This window comes from Amphiura filiformis, chromosome 9 (assembly GCF_039555335.1).
Source record: "Amphiura filiformis chromosome 9, Afil_fr2py, whole genome shotgun sequence".
Classification (NCBI taxonomy): domain Eukaryota; kingdom Metazoa; phylum Echinodermata; class Ophiuroidea; order Amphilepidida; family Amphiuridae; genus Amphiura; species Amphiura filiformis.
In genome coordinates, this window is record NC_092636.1 from 64,502,042 (window position 1) to 64,522,138 (window position 20,097).

A 20,097-nucleotide genomic window follows, 5' to 3' on the forward strand; every position below is an offset into this window, starting at 1 on the left:
TATAGGCCTACACAATACACAGAGCTCTCACAATTGACCTCTACAAGTAGTGTATGTTTATTAGAAGTATAGCTAGTTAACAGCTGTTAACGCCCCGGGGTCCAACCTGAGTCCAAACTTCCAACTTCATTTGATTAATTTGGAGATGTTGATGAACCAAAATGCTTCTGCCAAAATGGTTATTTATTTTTGATATCTACTTATATACCCACATCATTTTTAAGTTGACTCATCATCCTTTTAAATGACCCGGGAGTGACCCAAATTCCTCAACTCTGAGATCAGGTACAATTATAATGCGCAAAGGGCTGCGCAGTATATAAGCCCTTCACCAAAGGCTGGTACACCCGACACTGTGGTTTAGCATAGGCACCAACGCCCCGGTGCATTTTTTAATTTTAAGAAAAAGTCACTAAAGTTTCTTAAGCTAAATCACTTTATTTCGATTGAAATTTTGTTATTTTTTCTTCTGGTAAATTTCGTTTCTTGACGCAATGTAGTTGGCTTGCAAAAAATTGTATATCATCGAAAAAGGTAAGAAAACTTTCTTTTTTGAGAAATATGTTGGATTGTTACAAGAAACACCGCTCTAAATTATCGATGCCGGAGAGGGTAATGATTGACGAGTAAAGTGACAGAAATCGTATGAAAATAACCCATGTTTAATCCATATGTGAAATTGTAACTTTAAAAGTCGACATTTCTTATGATAACGCAGTAATTCGTCAACTCAGCCTAGAGGTTGCGCATCCAGAAGTGGTAAGGAAAGTGTATTTTGAGGCAATTATTTTGCCGGTATGTAAACAGGAAGTGATTTTTATTTGACGGATTCCCCATTGAAAACAGTAGTTTTTCCATTCAATAGCGGTTTAGTGCCAGTGATAAAACGTCTGAAAAGTAGTAAAAACTTGTTAATTTTGTCGTTATTTGAATTCTGCCAAGTACACTATGATTAATTAAGAACAGGAGCAACGGTTGTGATTCGTACGTAACAATTGAGGCGTAATTAAGACGCAATTTAACTAATTGGTCATGAATCGTTGATTTTCATGTTTTCATTATCATCAATCATGATTGATCATAAATTTGTAAAGATCATCATTCAATCACAGACGAGAGAGATACAGACCACGTACAACTAGTCAAAGTCCCTGTGTATTGTTAGACTCGCTTGCCAGTCATATACACCGTACCTAAAAAAGGACTGGCTTACGCCATTTTGGATGTCAATGCCATGGGAAATACACACTAAATCGATTTGCAGCGGTTAGAAACTTGAAATTTCATCAATGTAAATAAAAGTGGTACCAACCTTATTGTGCTTCCTAATTTAAGATTCGGTTGAAACAAAATTAAGGATCGAATACATTTTAGTGTCCGAAAAGGCAATTTCGTCAAAGTTCTGCCGAAATCGGCTTCCTAATCATGCTAATCCTTGCGAAGGGTTCAGAATTCGAATCGGGAACGAAAATATCTGATCTTTGCGATCAAAAACACAAAATTACAACTGTAAACATACTATTGGCAAAAGACATTATTACCAAACAATATAGAATAGAAAATTTGACATCATTTTCTCAAAATATTGAAGAAATTTGCTCACTAGACATCAAAAAAGTACGCAATCCAATTCCTGTTCAAACGTACACCCATCGAATGTGTGTCATCGGCCCAGTCATCGGCCCTCAGACCCATGGATTCGATCCATGTAGTTCAAACGCGAGGGAAACTGAAAGTGCATAATCCCCACTAGTGAATTTGTATGATGTGAGTTCTCGCATATTCATGAGGCCAAGTTGAGGGCTGATTACGCGATAGACCGTGAAAAAACACGATAATTGCGTAGCACTTTGACTGATTGCACACGCGCGCGGTCTGTATCCCTCTCGTCTGTGCTGTGCATCAGGGCTGTCAACTTTTTGGAATTTGCTTGGCGTGAGACAGACGTACCGGGATTTGCCGACTACAATGACTGTTCATTTTGACCCGTGATTATTTGAGCCACGGCCCACAGCCTTAGATCTAGGCATGTTCATAAAATTTTGAAATTTAATAAATTCATCTAAAATTGCTTTCATTAAAAAGAGAATCATTTAACTTAAAAAATGAGGGGTCAATCATGTATGTAGGCCTACAATTGGCAATGTTATGAGGAAAAGTAGCTCGCCTGAAATTCCCAAATTGTGTGTCCCAGCATTTATGGCTTCCTATGTCTTAACATGTGTGTATGTATTTTGGCCAAATTTTTCAGCACGCAGGGCCATTTTACAAAAATGTGCTAATGTTTCATGAAATGTGGCTTTCACTACTTGATAGTAAGTAGTATTCCACAGATGCACTTTTACTAAAAATCATGCTAGGTTGGAGTTTTGAGGGTCAAAATCCAAATTTTCTTCATTTTCCTATTGGATTACACAGTTAAGGCAGGATCTTGGTGCACATGAAGCTTAATGAAGCCCGCCCTCACATGTTAAAATGTGACCATGGCTACCTTAGAGAATCTGAAAAGCGGGGGGACAACAAATTATTTTGACGATGCGTGAGATTTTACTCATTTTCCAGCTTTTTGCGTGAGATTTACTATCTAGGCTAGGCGTGACATTATACTACCTTGGCGTGAGACTGAGAAAGTGACCCAATGCGTGAGAGTTGACAACCTGGTGCATTTTTTTAAATGTTCATTTATAACAGAGTTACAGTTACGGTAGTTCATAAATTGTTATTGTCAATAAATGATGAACCGCAACCTTCATCGCGTCATGGTTGTGATAATGACGAAGTACAGGGTTAACGGGTTTAAGTTAGTGTCAAATGTAAATTTCGGTTTGTATACTTACAGCCATACTCATGTCATATGACAGCAGCAGGCCTGTCAACTCTCGCGCATTGGCTGTGAGTCTCACACATTGGGTCATTTTCTCACGGTCTCATGCCAAGGTACATGTAGCATAATCTCACGCCAAGGTAGTAAAGAGCTGTCAAATGAGTAAAATCTCACGCATCGTAAAATAATTTGTTATTCCTACACCCCCCCACTTTTTAGATTCTTGTGCGCCGTGGCTCAAATAATTGTGGGTCAAAATGAAGATTGTAGTCGGCAAAACCAGGGTTCCCGTTAAGGTTTTAAAAATGTGCGTCCGTAATGACGCAAGTTTGCTGACGAGGTTACAAAAACTTGCGTCCAGACAGATTTTTGTGCGTCCATCTGAAATTCACGATTATGACGATACACACGTACCCCGGGTCTACACCTCATCAAATGCTGATTGTTAAAAAAAAAAAAAAGTGCATTTTCGCCGTGATATTCCATCTCCATTCGCTATGATAATTTTTCTCATTTCAGTGTCAGTTTTGGTCCGAAACGTGGTCAAAAACAGGTGCAAAAACATGAGCAAAGTCTGTCAATCTTGAGCAATTTTCGTTCGTACTTTCACTTCCGCGTTTCTATTTTTAAATTAACGTGCTGTTGATGCTACAAAAACTAAAACACGCGCTGCCACAAATAATACGAAAAAAGGGTTATCATTTGGATTTTGTCTTTAAAATTGCTTTTATTCATCGTAACAATAATACTAATAAAGGAAACCTAGATTATTTATGAGAAAATAAACTTAAAATATTAAAATTGAATATTGTCAGGTTGTGATAAATAATTAAATAAACACCGCACGTTAGCGGCACGTGCTTGCTTGTAAACAAATCAATCGGGACTGATCAAACAGCTGTACAGCGATCGTTCGGAAAGCATGCAAAAAGTGCACGATTTCCTGACGTTGCATTTACAAATATTGCAGAATTTACTTCAATTCTCAGGTGGGTCTTAAAAATATAAAAGAATAAAAATTTCTTATTTTTATCATCAATTAATGATAAAATGTCGAAGTTTTGTCTGCGTCCAAATCCATGTGACATGGGCGCTTAAAATACTTGATTAGCCATGTGAATTTGCGTCCAAATTTGTAAAATACGCGTCTGGACGCAATGACGCACACTAACGGGAAGCCTGGGCAAAACACAATTCCGCCCGGTACACCTCTGTTCGACAGTGTCTCATGCCAAGCAATTCCAAAAAGTTGACAGCCCTGGAAATCATCATCAGTCGGCTGCGGAGCATAAAACTGCCATTTTAAGAAGACAACAACTCCAATTTTTATGCAGCTTTCAGAAATGGAATTTGAGACATCAATGACATGCAAACTAACACCAACTTTAACAGAACCAGCATAAAATAAAGTTTCGATTATCAGACCCCCCCCAGTCCAAATACTTGTTTTGGCCGGCACCTAATCATTTTTGGAATTTGGAAATTTTATTTCAGCACAGACAACAGTTGTGGAGTTACAGTCAAAAATGAGGGAAACCAATATTTGATCAATAAATCAATAACTGCTTGTGGTTGCTGCATTTTCAGTGCAGTTGTTGTAGTCCTTGGCCCTATAATAATTATTCTATTACCTCCACGACCCATTATTCAAAATCGCGCACTGTGATTTGTTGAAACGCGTCACGTGAAAGACCATTAATTGGCAATAAAGTGGCCAGGGCAACGAACTTTATGTTCTTCTCGCATCACAGCGCACAGCAAAGCGCGATGCAGTATGTTCAGTGTTGTTACGCATTCTACGCAAAGCTTTACGCTTGGTTACGCGGTCTGTAATACTCGCTATCACTTACGCTTTGGCTACGCGTGGGCGCTCAACCTTCAGGTAAACAACTTGAAATATTTGGGCAAAAATGTGATATTTTCACTTTAAATCACACTATTTTGTGGTAATAGAATAGAAATAAAGGGTAATGCATTATCCTTTACATGCAAATAATGTGTCCGAGGCAGTAAAAGCGTAAATAATGGGTGAGGCGCAGCCGAACCCATTATTTTAACGTTTTTACTTAAGGGCTGGGGTATGAACGTTTGGACAATATTTATTTTGGGACATTAGAGCACATCAGACATATCGAATTGCATTCTGAATACGAAGAATGTCATTCTGATATCAAATAATTTTGATTTTTTAAATTCGCAATTTAATACACATTTTATGGCAAATCATTGAAAATTGATATTTTGATATTTAACAGTACTGAAGTAAACTTTATAAATCTGATGATTTATACTTGAAGTGTATGTAGGTGGGATGAAAAGCCGACGATCAATTGAAAATTTTGACCTTTACGTATTGAAGATATGGATTTTTTTCCCAAAACACCAAAAAAATTAGGTCTTTTTGGGAAAAAATCCATATCTTCAATATGAAAGGTCAAAATTTCAATTGACCGTCGGCTTTTCCTCCGTGCTACATACACTTTAAGAATATATCATTAGATTTATATGATTTACTTCGAGGACTGTTATATATCAAAAATTTGAAAAATATCAAATTTTTATAATTTGTCATAAAATTTGTATTATATTGTGATTTTCAAAAATGAAAATTATTTTATATCAGAAAGACATGCTTCGTATTCAGAATGCAATTCGATAGGTCTGAGGTGGTCTCATGTCCCACAAAAAATACTGTCGAAACGCAATAAACGCTCATTTTAGATCCCTTAAATATATACATATCTTAATTGTCACCAATGCGCTATAATTTTCGAGAAAAATGCAAAATAGGCACAAAATTTGCCAGGGTAGTACCCCCACAATAAAGTGTTCAATATCGCGATCAATATGTTCTGATTGGAATATTCTTACGATAATAGGCCAACTATTACGGTATTTGGAGGGATATAGGGGGCTCATGCCTGGTAATATATCTTTATTTCGGTATTATTAAACAGTATTTTTATCATAAAATTGACACACACAATTCATGATTGTTTTAACATTTATTTCTCTTATCTTTTTTAACAATTTTTGTCACATCACCCAAAAATGTCATTTTCTGTGTTGTACCTCCGATTCTGTGAGTTTTTTCTGTTTTCCGTAAAACGAAAAACTATACCTTAGTGTAAGAGAGCACGAAATACTAATAGAGTTAGGTTTAGGATTTAGGGTAAGGGAGGGTTAGGGTTAGGACTTAGGATAAAGGTTAGGTTTAGGATTAGAGTTGGGATTTGTTTGGTATTCTTGAAGGATACACCCTGTTTTAGGGGCTTTATATCCAGAACAGTGAGAACAGCCTTATCAAAAACATAGTCCTGACCTAACCATAACTCTATCCTTGAACTGCACCTCCTAAACCCCTACTATCATGCTAATTAAACCCTAACCCTGACCTTAAAACTAAACTAATTCAAACCCTTTCTTTAGTTCTGAAAAATTACGATCAAACGATGTGATTATGTTGTGTAAAGTCAATCATTGTCAATGGTGTAGAATTCAGCATCCCCAAATACGCCCACTAATTTACTAATTTACTGCTATTTTATACGATCTACAATCCTACATTAAAACATCGTACATTGTAAGTAATGAGTACAATGTACATATTTGACTTTTATGAGTTGAGGAAACTCCAATTTTTACTCAGCATTTAATACAGATATTAAAAGATTGAGCTCCTTGCTGAGCACCTTAGTAAATCAGGAGATCAGCGCTCCAGCAATTTTCCAAAATGAAGGCCTGACTGTTTCAACAGATCGGTATTCAGAGTGATTGATGTGATACAGTTCTTGGAGTGTAGGCCCTATATTTTTGACATTTTTTCTGAAATAAGCGTTATTTGTTTTTCCAATAGAAAACACAGAATTACTCATTTTCTACCGTCAAATTTGTTTCGCCAACAGGCGCCCCTGTACTTTAAATCCACTATCATCGAACTATATACTGTTTTATTTTTATTATCCAAGAAATGTAAAGAAGAAATACTTATAACTCATTTTTTACTTCAAAATGAAACAACACCACACCACCCTTTTGGGTACCCCAGTTACGACACATATGGCCCTAAGCATTATATTACCAATTGACTGGAATTACACTGTACATTATATGAAACATTTTGAGATGGAATATACCCACAAATCACAAGATTTGCATTTCATATACAGTGCGAGTTTTGGCAAGGGTTTGGGAGTTTATTGTGCATAGTGCAATGAGCTGAAATCGCAATATTCAGGGTGTTTTCTACTAGATTTTGTAGCTTGCATTTTAAATTCTGTTAAACATTTACCACATTTTCCACCCGTCTACTTTGAAATTACCTGTCCAAAAGACGGGTGGACAGGTCTCTGGCTGTCAAGGATGGATGATAATGGTAGAAATACATGAAATAGAGTGTTTTGCTATTGCATGATTTATAATGTATAAATACAGAGATCTGAATATTATTTTTTGAAATTTCAATGTCCTCATTTTTATGTCGACATGGATACATGTCAACAACATATCGACATACATGTACATGCAAGTTGATATAACTGTATCGCGATGACAGCAGTACCTTTTTTTTACCTTTCAGAACTTACAATGGAATAGACCCTAGAAGTGAATTAAAATACATTTCTTTTGTTTTTGTATCTTTCATCAACAGCTAACTACAGGTCTTTCCATTCTAATTGAGAAGTTCTAAGTTTTGGTGGTTCCTGTGCTCCACCATGCAGACTATCAAGTGTGTTGTAGTAGGTGATGGAGCTGTGGGTAAAACATGTTTACTCATATCATATACAACAAACAAATTTCCTTCAGAATATGTTCCAACAGTAAGTTTATTTTTCCTTTTGCTATTTGATAGGGAACAACCCAAAAGTTCGATGAAGCCCTATAAACAAAAGTCCTTTCGTTAGAAGGCTAGCCCCTTCCCCCTCCCTCTAACGTAAGTGTCAAATATCGAAAATTCCAACCCGTATTCATTGGGCACAGGGCCATCGCTATGGTCGATGGGGTTGTGGAGTGCGACATTGCCAGGACTAGGATATTGATCACAATAATTCTATTTTATTTGGAAACATTTTTCTTCATAAAAAATTAGGACTTGCTGGATTTTCAAATAAAAAAAATCAAAGGGCGGTACAGCTGCTTTAAAAAATAAACTTACAAGTACTGCACTCTATATTTATTTGAAATCATTTTGAAGCAACCACTGTAAAATGTCAATATTGTACTTCAGAAAGTACTAAAAGTTTACAATTATATATTAAATCCTTAAAACTTGTTGACCCCCCCTCCCTCCGTAACGAAAGTACTTTCGTTTATAGGGCTTCATCAAACTTTTGGGTTGTTCCCTTAGTGTCCATGTTTTGACCCTTATCACTATATCAGACACTGTCTTTTGAAATGTGATGGAAGAGCTGTAAAAATGAAACCCTCCTCTGGTGTCAAGATGAGAAGCTGTTTGGGCCAGTGGAATTTGAGTCAACACTCATAAGCCTGACAAAAGATGGTGTCTGAACATATTCTTAGGCACAATAAGAATGATTTGTAAAAAGTGAGAATTAGGGCATGGTCTAAACTGCTTTTTCCTTCAAAAATATGCACATGGCAAAGGTTCCTTGAGCAAAATATAATGACAACTGATTTTACTTGCATAAATTTTGATTTTCAATGTACAAATGTATGTAAAACAACGTACAGTTGATGGGGGTCACCTAACCTCGCCCCCGTAGAAGTCAACAATAAAATAACAAAAACAACCACCACCTTCCAAAAGGCCTAGAATGTGCTAAAACGCACAAGCTTTCAAGTGGTCTCAAATTGTTCCTTTGAAGCATGCAAGGCGCTCGCGATGTACGCTTCTCATGCATATTGATCTACTTGACAAATCGCTCTTCAATAGCTCTTCTAAAGATCTAGAGAAGAGCTTTTTATAGCTCCACTCACTTTTTCAAACGGCAGTCCCTGGGGTCCCGGTACAACTCGGGTTATACACGGGAACAGAAAACAACCGCAACCAAATCAACCAGCCTAGAAAGTAGCAGGTTACAACCCGGGTCTAACCTGGGTCAATTGTAGTGTGAACAGAAATTCACTGATTGATCCACAATAAGGTGGTATTGGAGACATTATGGAAGTGCTCTTATTTATTGACATTATTGACAAAAACAATAGGATAGAAAGAAAAATATAAATTGATGTATTATGGAAACCGTATGTCCGATTTGCTCCAAACAAACGGCATATTGATCAGTGTACTTTACCCTACTCAATTAATCTGTTTAAAACATGCTCAATGCATTTCCTAATTTCTAGAAAATGCCTGCTATACCACCTTAAGTAAACACAACCATTTGTCCATTAATCGCTCCCTTTGTTGTTTATGTCTACACTGTAAAACGTTTTATTTAGTCATTCCGCAACAAAATCAATGATCTATTTGATCTCACTCACTGTAATGATATTGTTTGTTTTCAACCTGTAGGTGTTTGACAATTATGCTGTCACAGTAATGATTGGTGGTGAACCATACACATTGGGTCTTTTTGATACAGCAGGTAAGAGACAATGGCCGGAAGATGAAATCAATCTCACGTTGATTGATAGCATATTAATCAACCATTGTTTAAAATTTGTCCTCGTGACGTGTAGACCAAACATTTTGTTGAAAAATAGCCAAAAATCTTTAGTCACAATTTTGAATTCCAATGTGACTGCATAGAGGTGTTAAAAAAATTGCAAACATTGTTTTTCATATTAAGTGATTCATAGGCTAACTCACTAATTCTACCAATCTCTACCAGACTCCAACAAAATGACATACATAGACTAATTAAAGGGGCAATTCATGATCCACAGCCTCATCCCCCCACTTTTTTCAAAAAAGTTGCTGCTGGCTAAATAATGATTTTATGTACAAAAAAAATTCTTGCAGATTAATTAATTTAGCAAAAATATAGCCAAATTTGAATTACGCTCTGGTACACCAGAACAAAATTACAACATTGGCCCATGGAGCAGTGTAATACACATCATGCATAACTTGCAAACGCAAAATTGGAATTAACTGAAATTTTGTGAAGTTTTTTCGTGGATATCTACTGAAAAATGTTAGGATCACAAAATACTCTTTTAAGAAGAGGAAGATGCAATGATAATCCATCAAAAGTCTCCTTCGAAGAATATTCACGTGATGATTGTTTGATAGCATACACTCAGTAACTTACATATTTCTTTGTGTGCCCAATGCCTTTCAAAGCAAGACGGTGGTGCATATTCAACTAGTAGAAGCTACATTGACATTCGTAAATTTCTTATGCATGTTTAGGTCTTTTGCACAAAAATGAAAGAATTTATGACAATGAAGTTGTATTTGTTTTTGTTACTAATCAATTCTTTTAATTTTTCTCTTTATTTGACAGGTCAAGAAGATTACGACAGACTTAGACCCCTCAGTTATCCCCAAACAGATGTCTTCCTTGTTTGTTTTTCAGTTGTCTCACCTTCATCATTTGAAAATGTTAAAGAAAAGGTAAATTAATTTTGTAAAGTTTGTAAAAAAAGGAAGCAGATGACATTTATGATTATTGTAAGGTGTGACATGTTGTGAGAAAGGTGCCAATATAAAGATTGCAATACTAGCTAGATCAGGACACAGATAAACCATTTCCGCAGTGGTCACTCATATCCTGTATTATTGTAACCTACTGCCGGAGGATTTCCTTTTTAAAACAATCTAATTTTGTGTTCTGAGAGATGATGACGTGTGTCTTCTATTGTGATTGTGCATGCATATATCGACTGCTCAGTGGCAGAAGTGGGTAAGTGCAATAGCTGCTATGTATAGCTGCCATGTGTAGTACAGTATACTGTGTGTAAATTGCCAAATGTTCACAGGGCAGTTGCACTTACCCACTTCTGGTACTGAGCAGTCAATATTTGCTTTTGAATAGAATATGATTATCTTATGCTACTTCTGATATGGGTTGTTTTACAATCAGGGTACATTTGGGCTGAGCACCATATTATGCCCTGTTTCAAATATTAGATTAACTTATAATTAAAAGTTGCTATGCCTAATTATTGGCCCCTATTAGTTCCACCTACAGCCACAAAGAAACTGTTTGAAATGCTTAGCAAATGATGAAAATATACATTTCTGTGTGATTTTGGGACAAAATAGATATATGATAGAAAATGATATATCACTGCCAGCAATACCATAAAAACATATTTTGACACTTCAGAAGTAATGTTTGAAACATGATTGTTCAAAATTGAGAACCATGTAAGATTGCGACTGTTTCATTAATTGTACCATTTCTTCAAATTTATGTTGAAAATTCCGTCAAAAAATGTCCTCTCCGAATACAAGCTCGTAATCCATAGTTAAAATTGACCCAAGACTAAAATTTTATTTTCTTGAAAAACACTTAAATATATATCCTACAAACTCATAATAAACACTTAGCCCACTTACACTTAGTTTCCATGTATCACATGTTTGAAAGTTGGATGTCAGGTTTCCGTCAAAATGTGTCCTCTCCAAAAAATTGGGTATACAGAAACGTGTGTATCAAAAACATGTTTCTGGCATAACTTGAAACTCTGAACACTTGACGCCTAAAATTTTTACAGATTTCCTATTTGACCCATCTACAACACAAAAACAAATTGAGGAAAAACTAGACACTTCATTTTTCACCCCCAGTGAGACAATCTGTGTACCCTGATTGTAAAACAACCCATATGTCCTTTTAATAGAAAGGGAAACTGAAAATAAAGGAAAAATTATTTGTATTGCTTTTGAATAGAATTTCTTTTAAGTGCTACTTGTGATATTATGTCATTTTAAAAGAAATTGGGATTATAATCCAAATAACGATGCTTTTCTGGATAAAAACACCTACCTTGGGATGGACTTTGTACATGCATAGTTTGCTATACTCGCAGATTCACATTTTAAAGCTATGGGATATCTGCTCTCACAAAACGTAGACAAAGTCGCCAAGGCTTTATTTGAGATACAGTCTAATAAACATGCCATAATACAATAGAAAACAAAGGCATTTGGAATAAAAGATGGAGTAATCATAATGACAATCAGGGACGCATCATTTGATTCTCATTGGGGCATGGGAGTTTGGGTCAGGTGGATTTGTTTGTTTTTTTCGCTGCCAATTTAAAATTATAAAAAGAATAATGTGTCGATTTTTGATAAATAAAAATATGTTATTAATCATGATGAACGCATTCAGTTGAACTCGAAATTATACTGATATTTATTACATCAAAATACTAGTATAAAATGGTTATGAAAAAGTTTATATAATTATATTTGTGACAGTAGAAGTAAAGTATACGTATATGGGCTTATATTATTGAATGCAACATATCATAATGGCATAGGCCTAACTATAATGGCACTTCAATACTGAACAATTCTAATTTTAGAATCTGCCAGTTTATTATTTGCGAAAGCCCGATTTAAAAATCGACTATGTAATTTCACTTTTAAGGGGATACTACACCCCTGTGGTAAATTTGTGACTATTTTTGCATTTTTCTCAAAAAATAATAACACACTGGTAATTAACAAAAGTTATACATATTATTGGGGCAAGGAATCCAATTACTACACTGAAATTTCAGTGACTCAAGACAAGTGGTTCAGTTTATATGATAGGAAACGAGGTACATCCTAGCGGTACCTTATTTCTTATCATAAATAACAAACCGCTTGTCTTGGGTCACAGAAATTCCAGTGTAGTAATTGGATTCCTTGCCCTATAATATACATGACTCTTGTTACCACTGTGTTATTAGTTTTTGAGAAAAATGCAAAAATAGACACAAATTTATTGAGGGGTGTAGTACCCCCTTAAGCAGAACTTTACCCCGGGACTTCGTTCTCTAAAACACACTGTCAATCATACTTGTTTATCAATCAAATCTATCCACAAGACTAAGCATGGTGGTACAGTACGCGCTAGATGCGTACTTTCATCCACCAACTTTTGCGCCAGCACAAAAGCGCCGCATTATATTGTTGTGTACCATGTATAGTTAATGGTAATGGTATGTACCGGGAGGATTTAAACAATAACGAGATCTGGGCGACCAATCACAAGCCATATTCATTTAAAGATGCATTACATCATGACCAATTTTAGTTAGGCCAGAAATTGGCCTAACTCTCCATAGAGTCCCGTGTTAAAAATGTAAACCGCAAGTCAAAGTCAGTAGTCCACTTGGGAAGCTAACAAACAGAGGGAGTACGGTGACTAAAAAGATCAGATGTGAAAATCTATCAATTGTGCACAAATTAATTAAATCAGAGTTTTAAGCTTAAATGTAATAGCCAGAGTATGCACAATTGGCAAGTGGACTACGGAGAAGTCTATTGGGTGGGGAAATTTTTTTTTTACTCATCATTTTATTTTCCCATCTCACTAGTGGCCAAAGTTGAAAAAAAAACCAAAAAAACTCCCATGCCTGCCCCTGGAAATCAATGATACGCCGTTAGGGCTCTTATTACTGAATTGCCAGTATACAGTCAGTAAGGTGCAGGAGAAGTACCCACTCCTAACTGGGTTGGCAATTCATTTGGTCATTGGTAAATTATGGGTGATTATACTCCAGTCCATTGTTAACACAGTCAGGGAGGATTACTGGCTCTGTCCTGTGTCCTGCAGGTAAACTGTCATGCTAATATACACTTTTCATTTTTTGTAATACAGTGGGTACCTGAGATCACACATCACTGTCCCAAGACTCCTTTCCTTCTAGTCGGCACACAAATAGATTTGAGAGATGATGCAGGTACCATAGAAAAATTGTCCAAGAACAAACAGAAACCAATCACAATAGAGCAAGGTGAAAAGCTGGCCAAAGAGCTGAAAGCAGTCAAATATGTGGAATGTTCCGCCCTTACACAGGTGAGTGCAATTGAAGTCCTCCTATGACAACAAGGTAAACGCAAGTATGTTTTGCAAATCATTGAAATGTTTTTCAAATGTTTTGATGACGTTAAATGTTGGTTCTTAAAAAATTGCAAAAATGTTAGACCACATTTTGTATAAAAAAATAAGATCGTATTGTAAAATGTTTTTGGGAAAGAGTTTTCAATAAAAATGTTTGAACATTTAAATAACATAGCAAAATTTTTGTGGCAACATTTAGTTCTGTGGCAACATTTGGTTTTGTGGCAACATTTGAAAAGATTTCTACTAAAACTTTTATGACACAACTGAACAATTTTGTGTAGCTTTGTGCACCTTTTGAAAATATTACAAAAGCATCTTGCAAATGGGGTACAGCTGAAAAGTGAAATTCACACCAATAGAATTAATATATTTTGAGTCATGGGCAGTAAGTATAATTCTTGACCTTGTAGTTGGTTGGTTAGATACAATCAAGCGTGTAACTTTGTAATTAGAGAATGAAAGATAGGATTTTGTCTTTTGCCTATCAATATCGTGTCATAATGGATGGGCTGGCCAATATTTTGAGTAGTGGATGCCGACGCCAGAACCACTACGATAAAAATATTGGCCAGCCCATCCATTATGACACGATATTGAATAGGCAAAAGACAAAATTTTATCTTTTATTCTCATTCTAATTCAGTTCAAGTATAATTTTTATAAGTAAAAGTGCTTTTTTCCAGAAAAAAATCATGTTACTTTTGTGAGTACATCCCCGTTGTTTTAAATCAACGAAACTGTTACGAACATCAAAGCCGCCAAATCGCGTTCTTAATTCAGGCATGATTATATTGTACTGTTCTGTTCAAACCTTGTGATTTGACTTTCTTGTGCTGGGCGAACAAAATGATATTCATTTGAATAAAATTGGATGTAATAAACTGCAAACAATTTTTGTCGAACTACAACTGATTTGTTTGTATACAATGTTTTGTTTACTCCATTACAGAAAGGACTAAAGAATGTATTTGACGAAGCCATCTTGGCAGCATTGGAACCACCAGAACCACCAAAAAAGAAGAAATGTATGCTCTTGTAGTTGTTTCTTACAATGTCTGTCTCTTTATCCTTCTCCAACTCCCAATATTTTATTTTTATTTTTTATTTTTTATTTTTTTGGTTTAATCAATTATGCAGGACTGTCGAATTACACCACATACAGCATTAATGCTTGATTAATTCATAAATATCATTGTGGTAGTTAAATAGGATCGTAATGGACATTACTTATTAAGCATGTGAGTGAGTAAACTAACAACTTTATTTCCTTGAAATGTGAAGCATTTTTGAAGTAGTAACTAACATACAAATGTGTTACTCTTGGGAGCAGACTAAAGAGGGTGATCAGTCTATCCTCTGGAAAGATGCATAATATAAGGTATTTTCACTTAGAAATCCTTCAGTTTGTCAAGTGTTGACCGATACTTATTCACTTACTTTAAAAAAAGGCAGTAATGCCCCATCTCTACTGTTATTACCAAAGGTATCTATGTATTTGCTTGAGTATGCCAGGAAGGATTTTGAACAAATGCCATTGTTTGATAAGTCATGGTTATTACCCTCATATTTCACAGCATTTCTCATGTAGCTAACTATCAATATAATGCTCCCAAGGATGGTTATGACAGTCCTGCATTGTGATTGCTTTAATATTTATTGTTCAACCCACAAACGTGTAACTTCTCTGTATAGAACTGTTCAATATGTAAATGTTAACTCATATGTTTGTCATTTAATTTTGAATCAACATCAGGAACTGTCTCCAGATCTATGCTTATGAGATATTACTTTCCAGTCTCAAAAGATGTTTCATTGTCAAATTTCTTTGTTGTTATTATTTCTTATTTTTTTGTTTATTTCTTTTGTTGTACTTAACAACAATAATGTCTGTAAATTCTATGTCACACAGAAAAGTGTGAGTCTTTGTTATTTAAAAAAAAAAAGTGCTTTAAGGATTTTCCCCTTGCAACATATGTATCAGGGAAAATAGGAAGCACAGAGGTTAGTACATGATGTTTAAGTGAATTAAAAGCTGCATAGAGATGACTTCAAAAGCCAACTGTGGGTCGACCAGTGCCAACCCATGCGGAACTGGTGATTGCGTCTGGTTTCTATTGTTAGAACAATATAATGCTGTTAAGCCGCCAGGATGCCGGTGGTCAACCGTTGGTTGGTGTTTGTAGCCATCCCTTACTCAAAGTAATGATGAAGGGATTCAATAGGCCTTAATTAAATTATATAACTGTGAAATATTCATTGATTTGGTGCAGCTGGTGTAGTTATTAAACAACATGAAGCATTATATAAATAACTGTGCCGAAAGTGTAACCTAATTAAAGATATCAAATACATCTCGGAATGCAAAATGCGATTCTAGAACCATCATTGAAAATCTAATATATAAATAATCATTAAAAAAAGATTATGGAAATTCATGTACATGTAGAGAAGTAAGTAATGATGTTATATTCTAGAGGCAAATATTGCAGGTTCCCCAAAGGGTTTTATTTGTTTTCAAATTTATCCAGGTTATATAATACAAAGAAGTTCATTTGCAGTATGGATACGTTGCAGATATTCTCATTAAAAACATATACAGCTTGGTCTTCTGTGATAGCTACAAGACAAAACTGAATAAAAAAGTCCCATTTGTGTTGAAACGACTCAAATACCCGAAAACAGTCTGGAGGGTGACATACAGAAGACATAAAAAAGCAGGAATCAACTGGATTTTCTGTTGAATTCATATTTGATTTGAATCCTAAGTTGGCTCTGCATTGAAAAGATAAAATCCTTAAACACTAAAATCTAACACTCCACTCTAAAATCCTAGTAATATTAACTCCTATATGTAATTTAAGAAAAATACAGTTTCCTTACTATGTAATGGTCCATTCAAGAGTTTGGTGAATAATACATGCTAAACTGTTTTGTTCTTGGAGTTTTCTTTTTTTGTAAAGATGTTTTTTACGCAAAACTTAAACTAATCAAGTGCTAAATCTGCTAGGATTTTAATTTTTGTATGTTAAACACTGTTTGGGCCAAAGGGGATTGTTACGATTTGTGGAAATAAGCAGTTAAAACCATGTACACATTAAATGTACGAGTTACACTTATCCTTTTCCGAACAACCCAATATAAAATGATGATAAAACTCATTCAGTCATACTTGTAAGGACAAGACCAAGCATAATACTCCCTGTTGAAAATAAATGTAATATTTGGATCCTAGGTTTGTCAACCGGAAGTCTGTTTGTATCCGAAATTCCTTGCCACAAGGTAATAGGCATATTGCATAATACATTTTGTACAGGCCGGTTGTTAATCCTTGTTGTATCCATCTCCTTTGTTATGCAATAAACATATTGTACTGTGGGAAAGAAATTCAGTACAAGTAGAGAAACCTAGGATCAACAAATTGCTATGGCACTCATGGTGGTTGTGTCTTTTGTATTTGGCAGCATACAAGAGGTATGTTTATTCATGCTTTACTAACCTGTAGTGGAAATTACATTTTGATTGAGCAAAGGAACAAATTAAATTAATTGGGCCAATTATGGGAATATAATAACAGCTTGTCAAGGCAATATCAAAATTGTTGATGGTTTTTCTGCCTTCCTTTCTCTCCTATTCTTGGTTTTTGAAGTAAATGCCTTGATTAACAGATGCCTAAAGACTTCATGAATAAATGATTGCATCTCCATAGATGAGATAGCTCAGGGCACAAAGACATCGGTCTATTTAGCTGCCATGCATTCGTAGTGTAGCGACAAGTAACTCCATTTTAGTCATTAGATTTACTTTGTGCTGATGGCTAATGCATGTATGTCTTTGTGGCACTGAGTATTGTGCTATGGAGATGCAATCATTTATACAGCAGCTCTTAGAGGTAGTCATTGTGACGTCAACGCCACCATCTTGTGGGTATGGAATGCCTTGTTGCTAAGATCATCGCATTGACGCTTGACTGAAGATGTGCGTCATGCGCGGCAACTTCCGCGTAATCGGGGCGTAATGTCTAATGCATGACATGCAGAATGGCAATACCCACAAGATGGCGGATTCCGCGGAAAATGCTGACGGCCTCTATGGATACTCTTCTTAATGAATGAAGACACAACCTGGTAGTATGTTTTCATGATGTGCAGTTTATCTAGTACAATGTTACTGGTTTATCTGATTAATTGAAAACTGCTTATATCCACAAATCTTAATTAATATGTATTGTTTTACTTTATATACTAGATGTGTAAATACATTGTAACAAAATATTTGTAAAGTTGCATAAGAATTTAAAAAAATGTTAAGGTTAGCTTAATGATGATAATAAATAAATGATAGGAAGTGCTGTTGGCGGAGAAATTGTGTTGGTTTGTCATTTTGTGAAAAAGAATGTGTGAGCTTATAAAATATAAATGAGTTGTTGACCTCATTGCTTATCATCAATAAAGGCAAGGGACTGGTATGTATCAATATGCTTGAACGAATTGCATACAACCAATAAAGTTAATTCTTTATTACTTCCCTGGTCCAGGTACACGCTGGTGGTCGCATAGAAGTGGCAAAGTCTCCTCCCCTTTTACGCGCCTACGACCAATGGGTAAACCGTCTTGTTAAGACCGTTGATCAATCAATCCGCGTGATTATTTACCACTTCCTCTGTTTACGCTCCTGTACGCTTGGCGCTGCACAGACCACGAAGTAATAAAAAAATCAACTTAACACTGTTCAATAGCCGTATTGTGATGTGGTAGAAGTTTTAAAACAACGGGCCCTGAACAAAATGGTGTGCATACTACCAGGCAAGGAACAATGGAAATTGTGATGATGCAAGAGCATACGTATTAGATAAAGGGTGAGAAACAGACTATTATCAGAAATAATGGGTGTGTTCATGACTGGTGAGATGTTTGAGGTTGAAACCCCGGAAAGGGCTAGTATTCGCTACTTGCACGGTTCCGCCATTATGCACTATGTGCGGGGAGAGCCTCGAACTGGAAGAAAGGAAGAATTATGTAACCTTACACAGAACGTTATGACTAGTTCAATTCCCATTCATGTATGCTGCCAGTTCGAGGCTCTCCCCGCACATAGTGCATAATGGCGGAACCGTGCAAGTAGCGAATAGACGTGTATTGCCAGGTAATGACGTCGCAAATCGCCTCATCTATACAATCTACTTCAAAATTATTGACACCCTAGTGAAATAAAAAATAAAGGATGTTTTGGTACAAAAACCATGCAAAAAGTGCTTGTTTTGGAAAAGGAATATTCTGCTAAGTGGAGGTAACATTGGTAATACACATACGTTGCGTAAAAGAAATATTCATTTAGGCCATAGTTTGGTTCATAAAAGTCCCGATATATGACTTTTTTAGCGCGACATTTTGAAAATACACTAACATACAGTCCTTGGGCGCGGCCCTTGAACCCGGGACCTCAGTGGTGCAAGACGACTTAGGCGAGGGAACTGCCGCTGCGCCAACTCGCTACGTAAAAGCGAAGACGAGACTTTTGATTTGCAGCAAGGTTTCCATGAAGCAAGACCCGGAGCAAGACCTGACAAGGTCCATCATTATATAGGCCTATGCCGAATTTACTTTACAAGAATTTTATAAACTACCATAAACAATGAATTAAAGTTTAACTTCAACACTACACTACATTAATTCATTCATATCCACTCGTATACCATAAACAAGTAGGCCTACATATTTAACTACCAGATAACTGACAAATCCTATCTACAATTACTACCCAAATAAAGAAGAATATTGATAATAATAACGTCAACCTAACGATATGCTATTTGAACAAACCAAATAACTTACAAATCCTATATCTACAACTACTACGCAAATGTACAAGAATATTGATGGAATGATAATTATGCAAATATTTCACATACGTTTACCGTGTTTACGCTATATTATTAGGTTTAATATAGGTTTTCGCTATACTATACATATTTCAGTTAATACTGACGTTGAATGATCTGACAAAAAGTATGGAAGAAGGAGAAACTGTGCACATGGTCATACTAGATTTCGAAAAGCATTCGATACAGTACCGTGAACGTCTGCTTAGCAAACCTGCGAAGGCGAGCATGGAATCGGGATAAACCAAATGCAATACAGTCCTTTTGCACGTCCGGGGCTTGAACCCGGGACCTCAGTGGTGCAAGGCGAGCGAACTACCGCTGCGCCAACTCGCTACGTGAAAGTGAAGACGAGACTTATGATTTGCAGTAAGGTTTCCATGAAGCAAGACCGTGTCAATTATATTATTATATATGCC

At 35.9% G+C, this 20,097-nt stretch overlaps 1 protein-coding gene across 2 annotated transcripts; it reads left to right on the forward strand.

Annotated features, from left to right (window-relative positions):
• The first annotated feature begins 378 nt into the window (after positions 1-378).
• Positions 379-18,162, forward strand: LOC140161316 (cdc42 homolog). Of its 2 annotated transcripts, none has more exons than XM_072184795.1 (6): positions 379-534; positions 7,476-7,644; positions 9,300-9,372; positions 10,237-10,346; positions 13,555-13,752; positions 14,750-18,162. In XM_072184795.1, exons 2-6 carry the CDS (start codon positions 7,540-7,542, stop codon positions 14,837-14,839), a joined length of 576 nt encoding a protein of 191 aa, XP_072040896.1. In that variant the 5' UTR covers positions 379-534; positions 7,476-7,539; the 3' UTR covers positions 14,840-18,162. The 2 variants fall into 2 exon arrangements, with proteins under 2 accessions (XP_072040896.1, XP_072040895.1); XM_072184794.1 differs by lacking the exon at positions 379-534 and adding an exon at positions 581-759.
• The last annotated feature ends 1,935 nt before the right edge of the window (positions 18,163-20,097 follow it).

What these genes read in the sequence shown, in the direction of transcription:
- LOC140161316 (XM_072184795.1), top strand. Translation starts at nt 7,540, where the DNA reads ATGCAGACTATCAAGTGTGTTGTAGTAGGTGATGGAGCTGTGGGTAAA. An exon ending in TTGAAAATGTTAAAGAAAAG is followed by an intron (nt 10,347 to 13,554) that starts GTAAATTAATTT and finishes TTTGTAATACAG; the next exon opens with TGGGTACCTGAGATCACACA. An exon ending in AATGTTCCGCCCTTACACAG is followed by an intron (nt 13,753 to 14,749) that starts GTGAGTGCAATT and finishes ACTCCATTACAG; the next exon opens with AAAGGACTAAAGAATGTATT.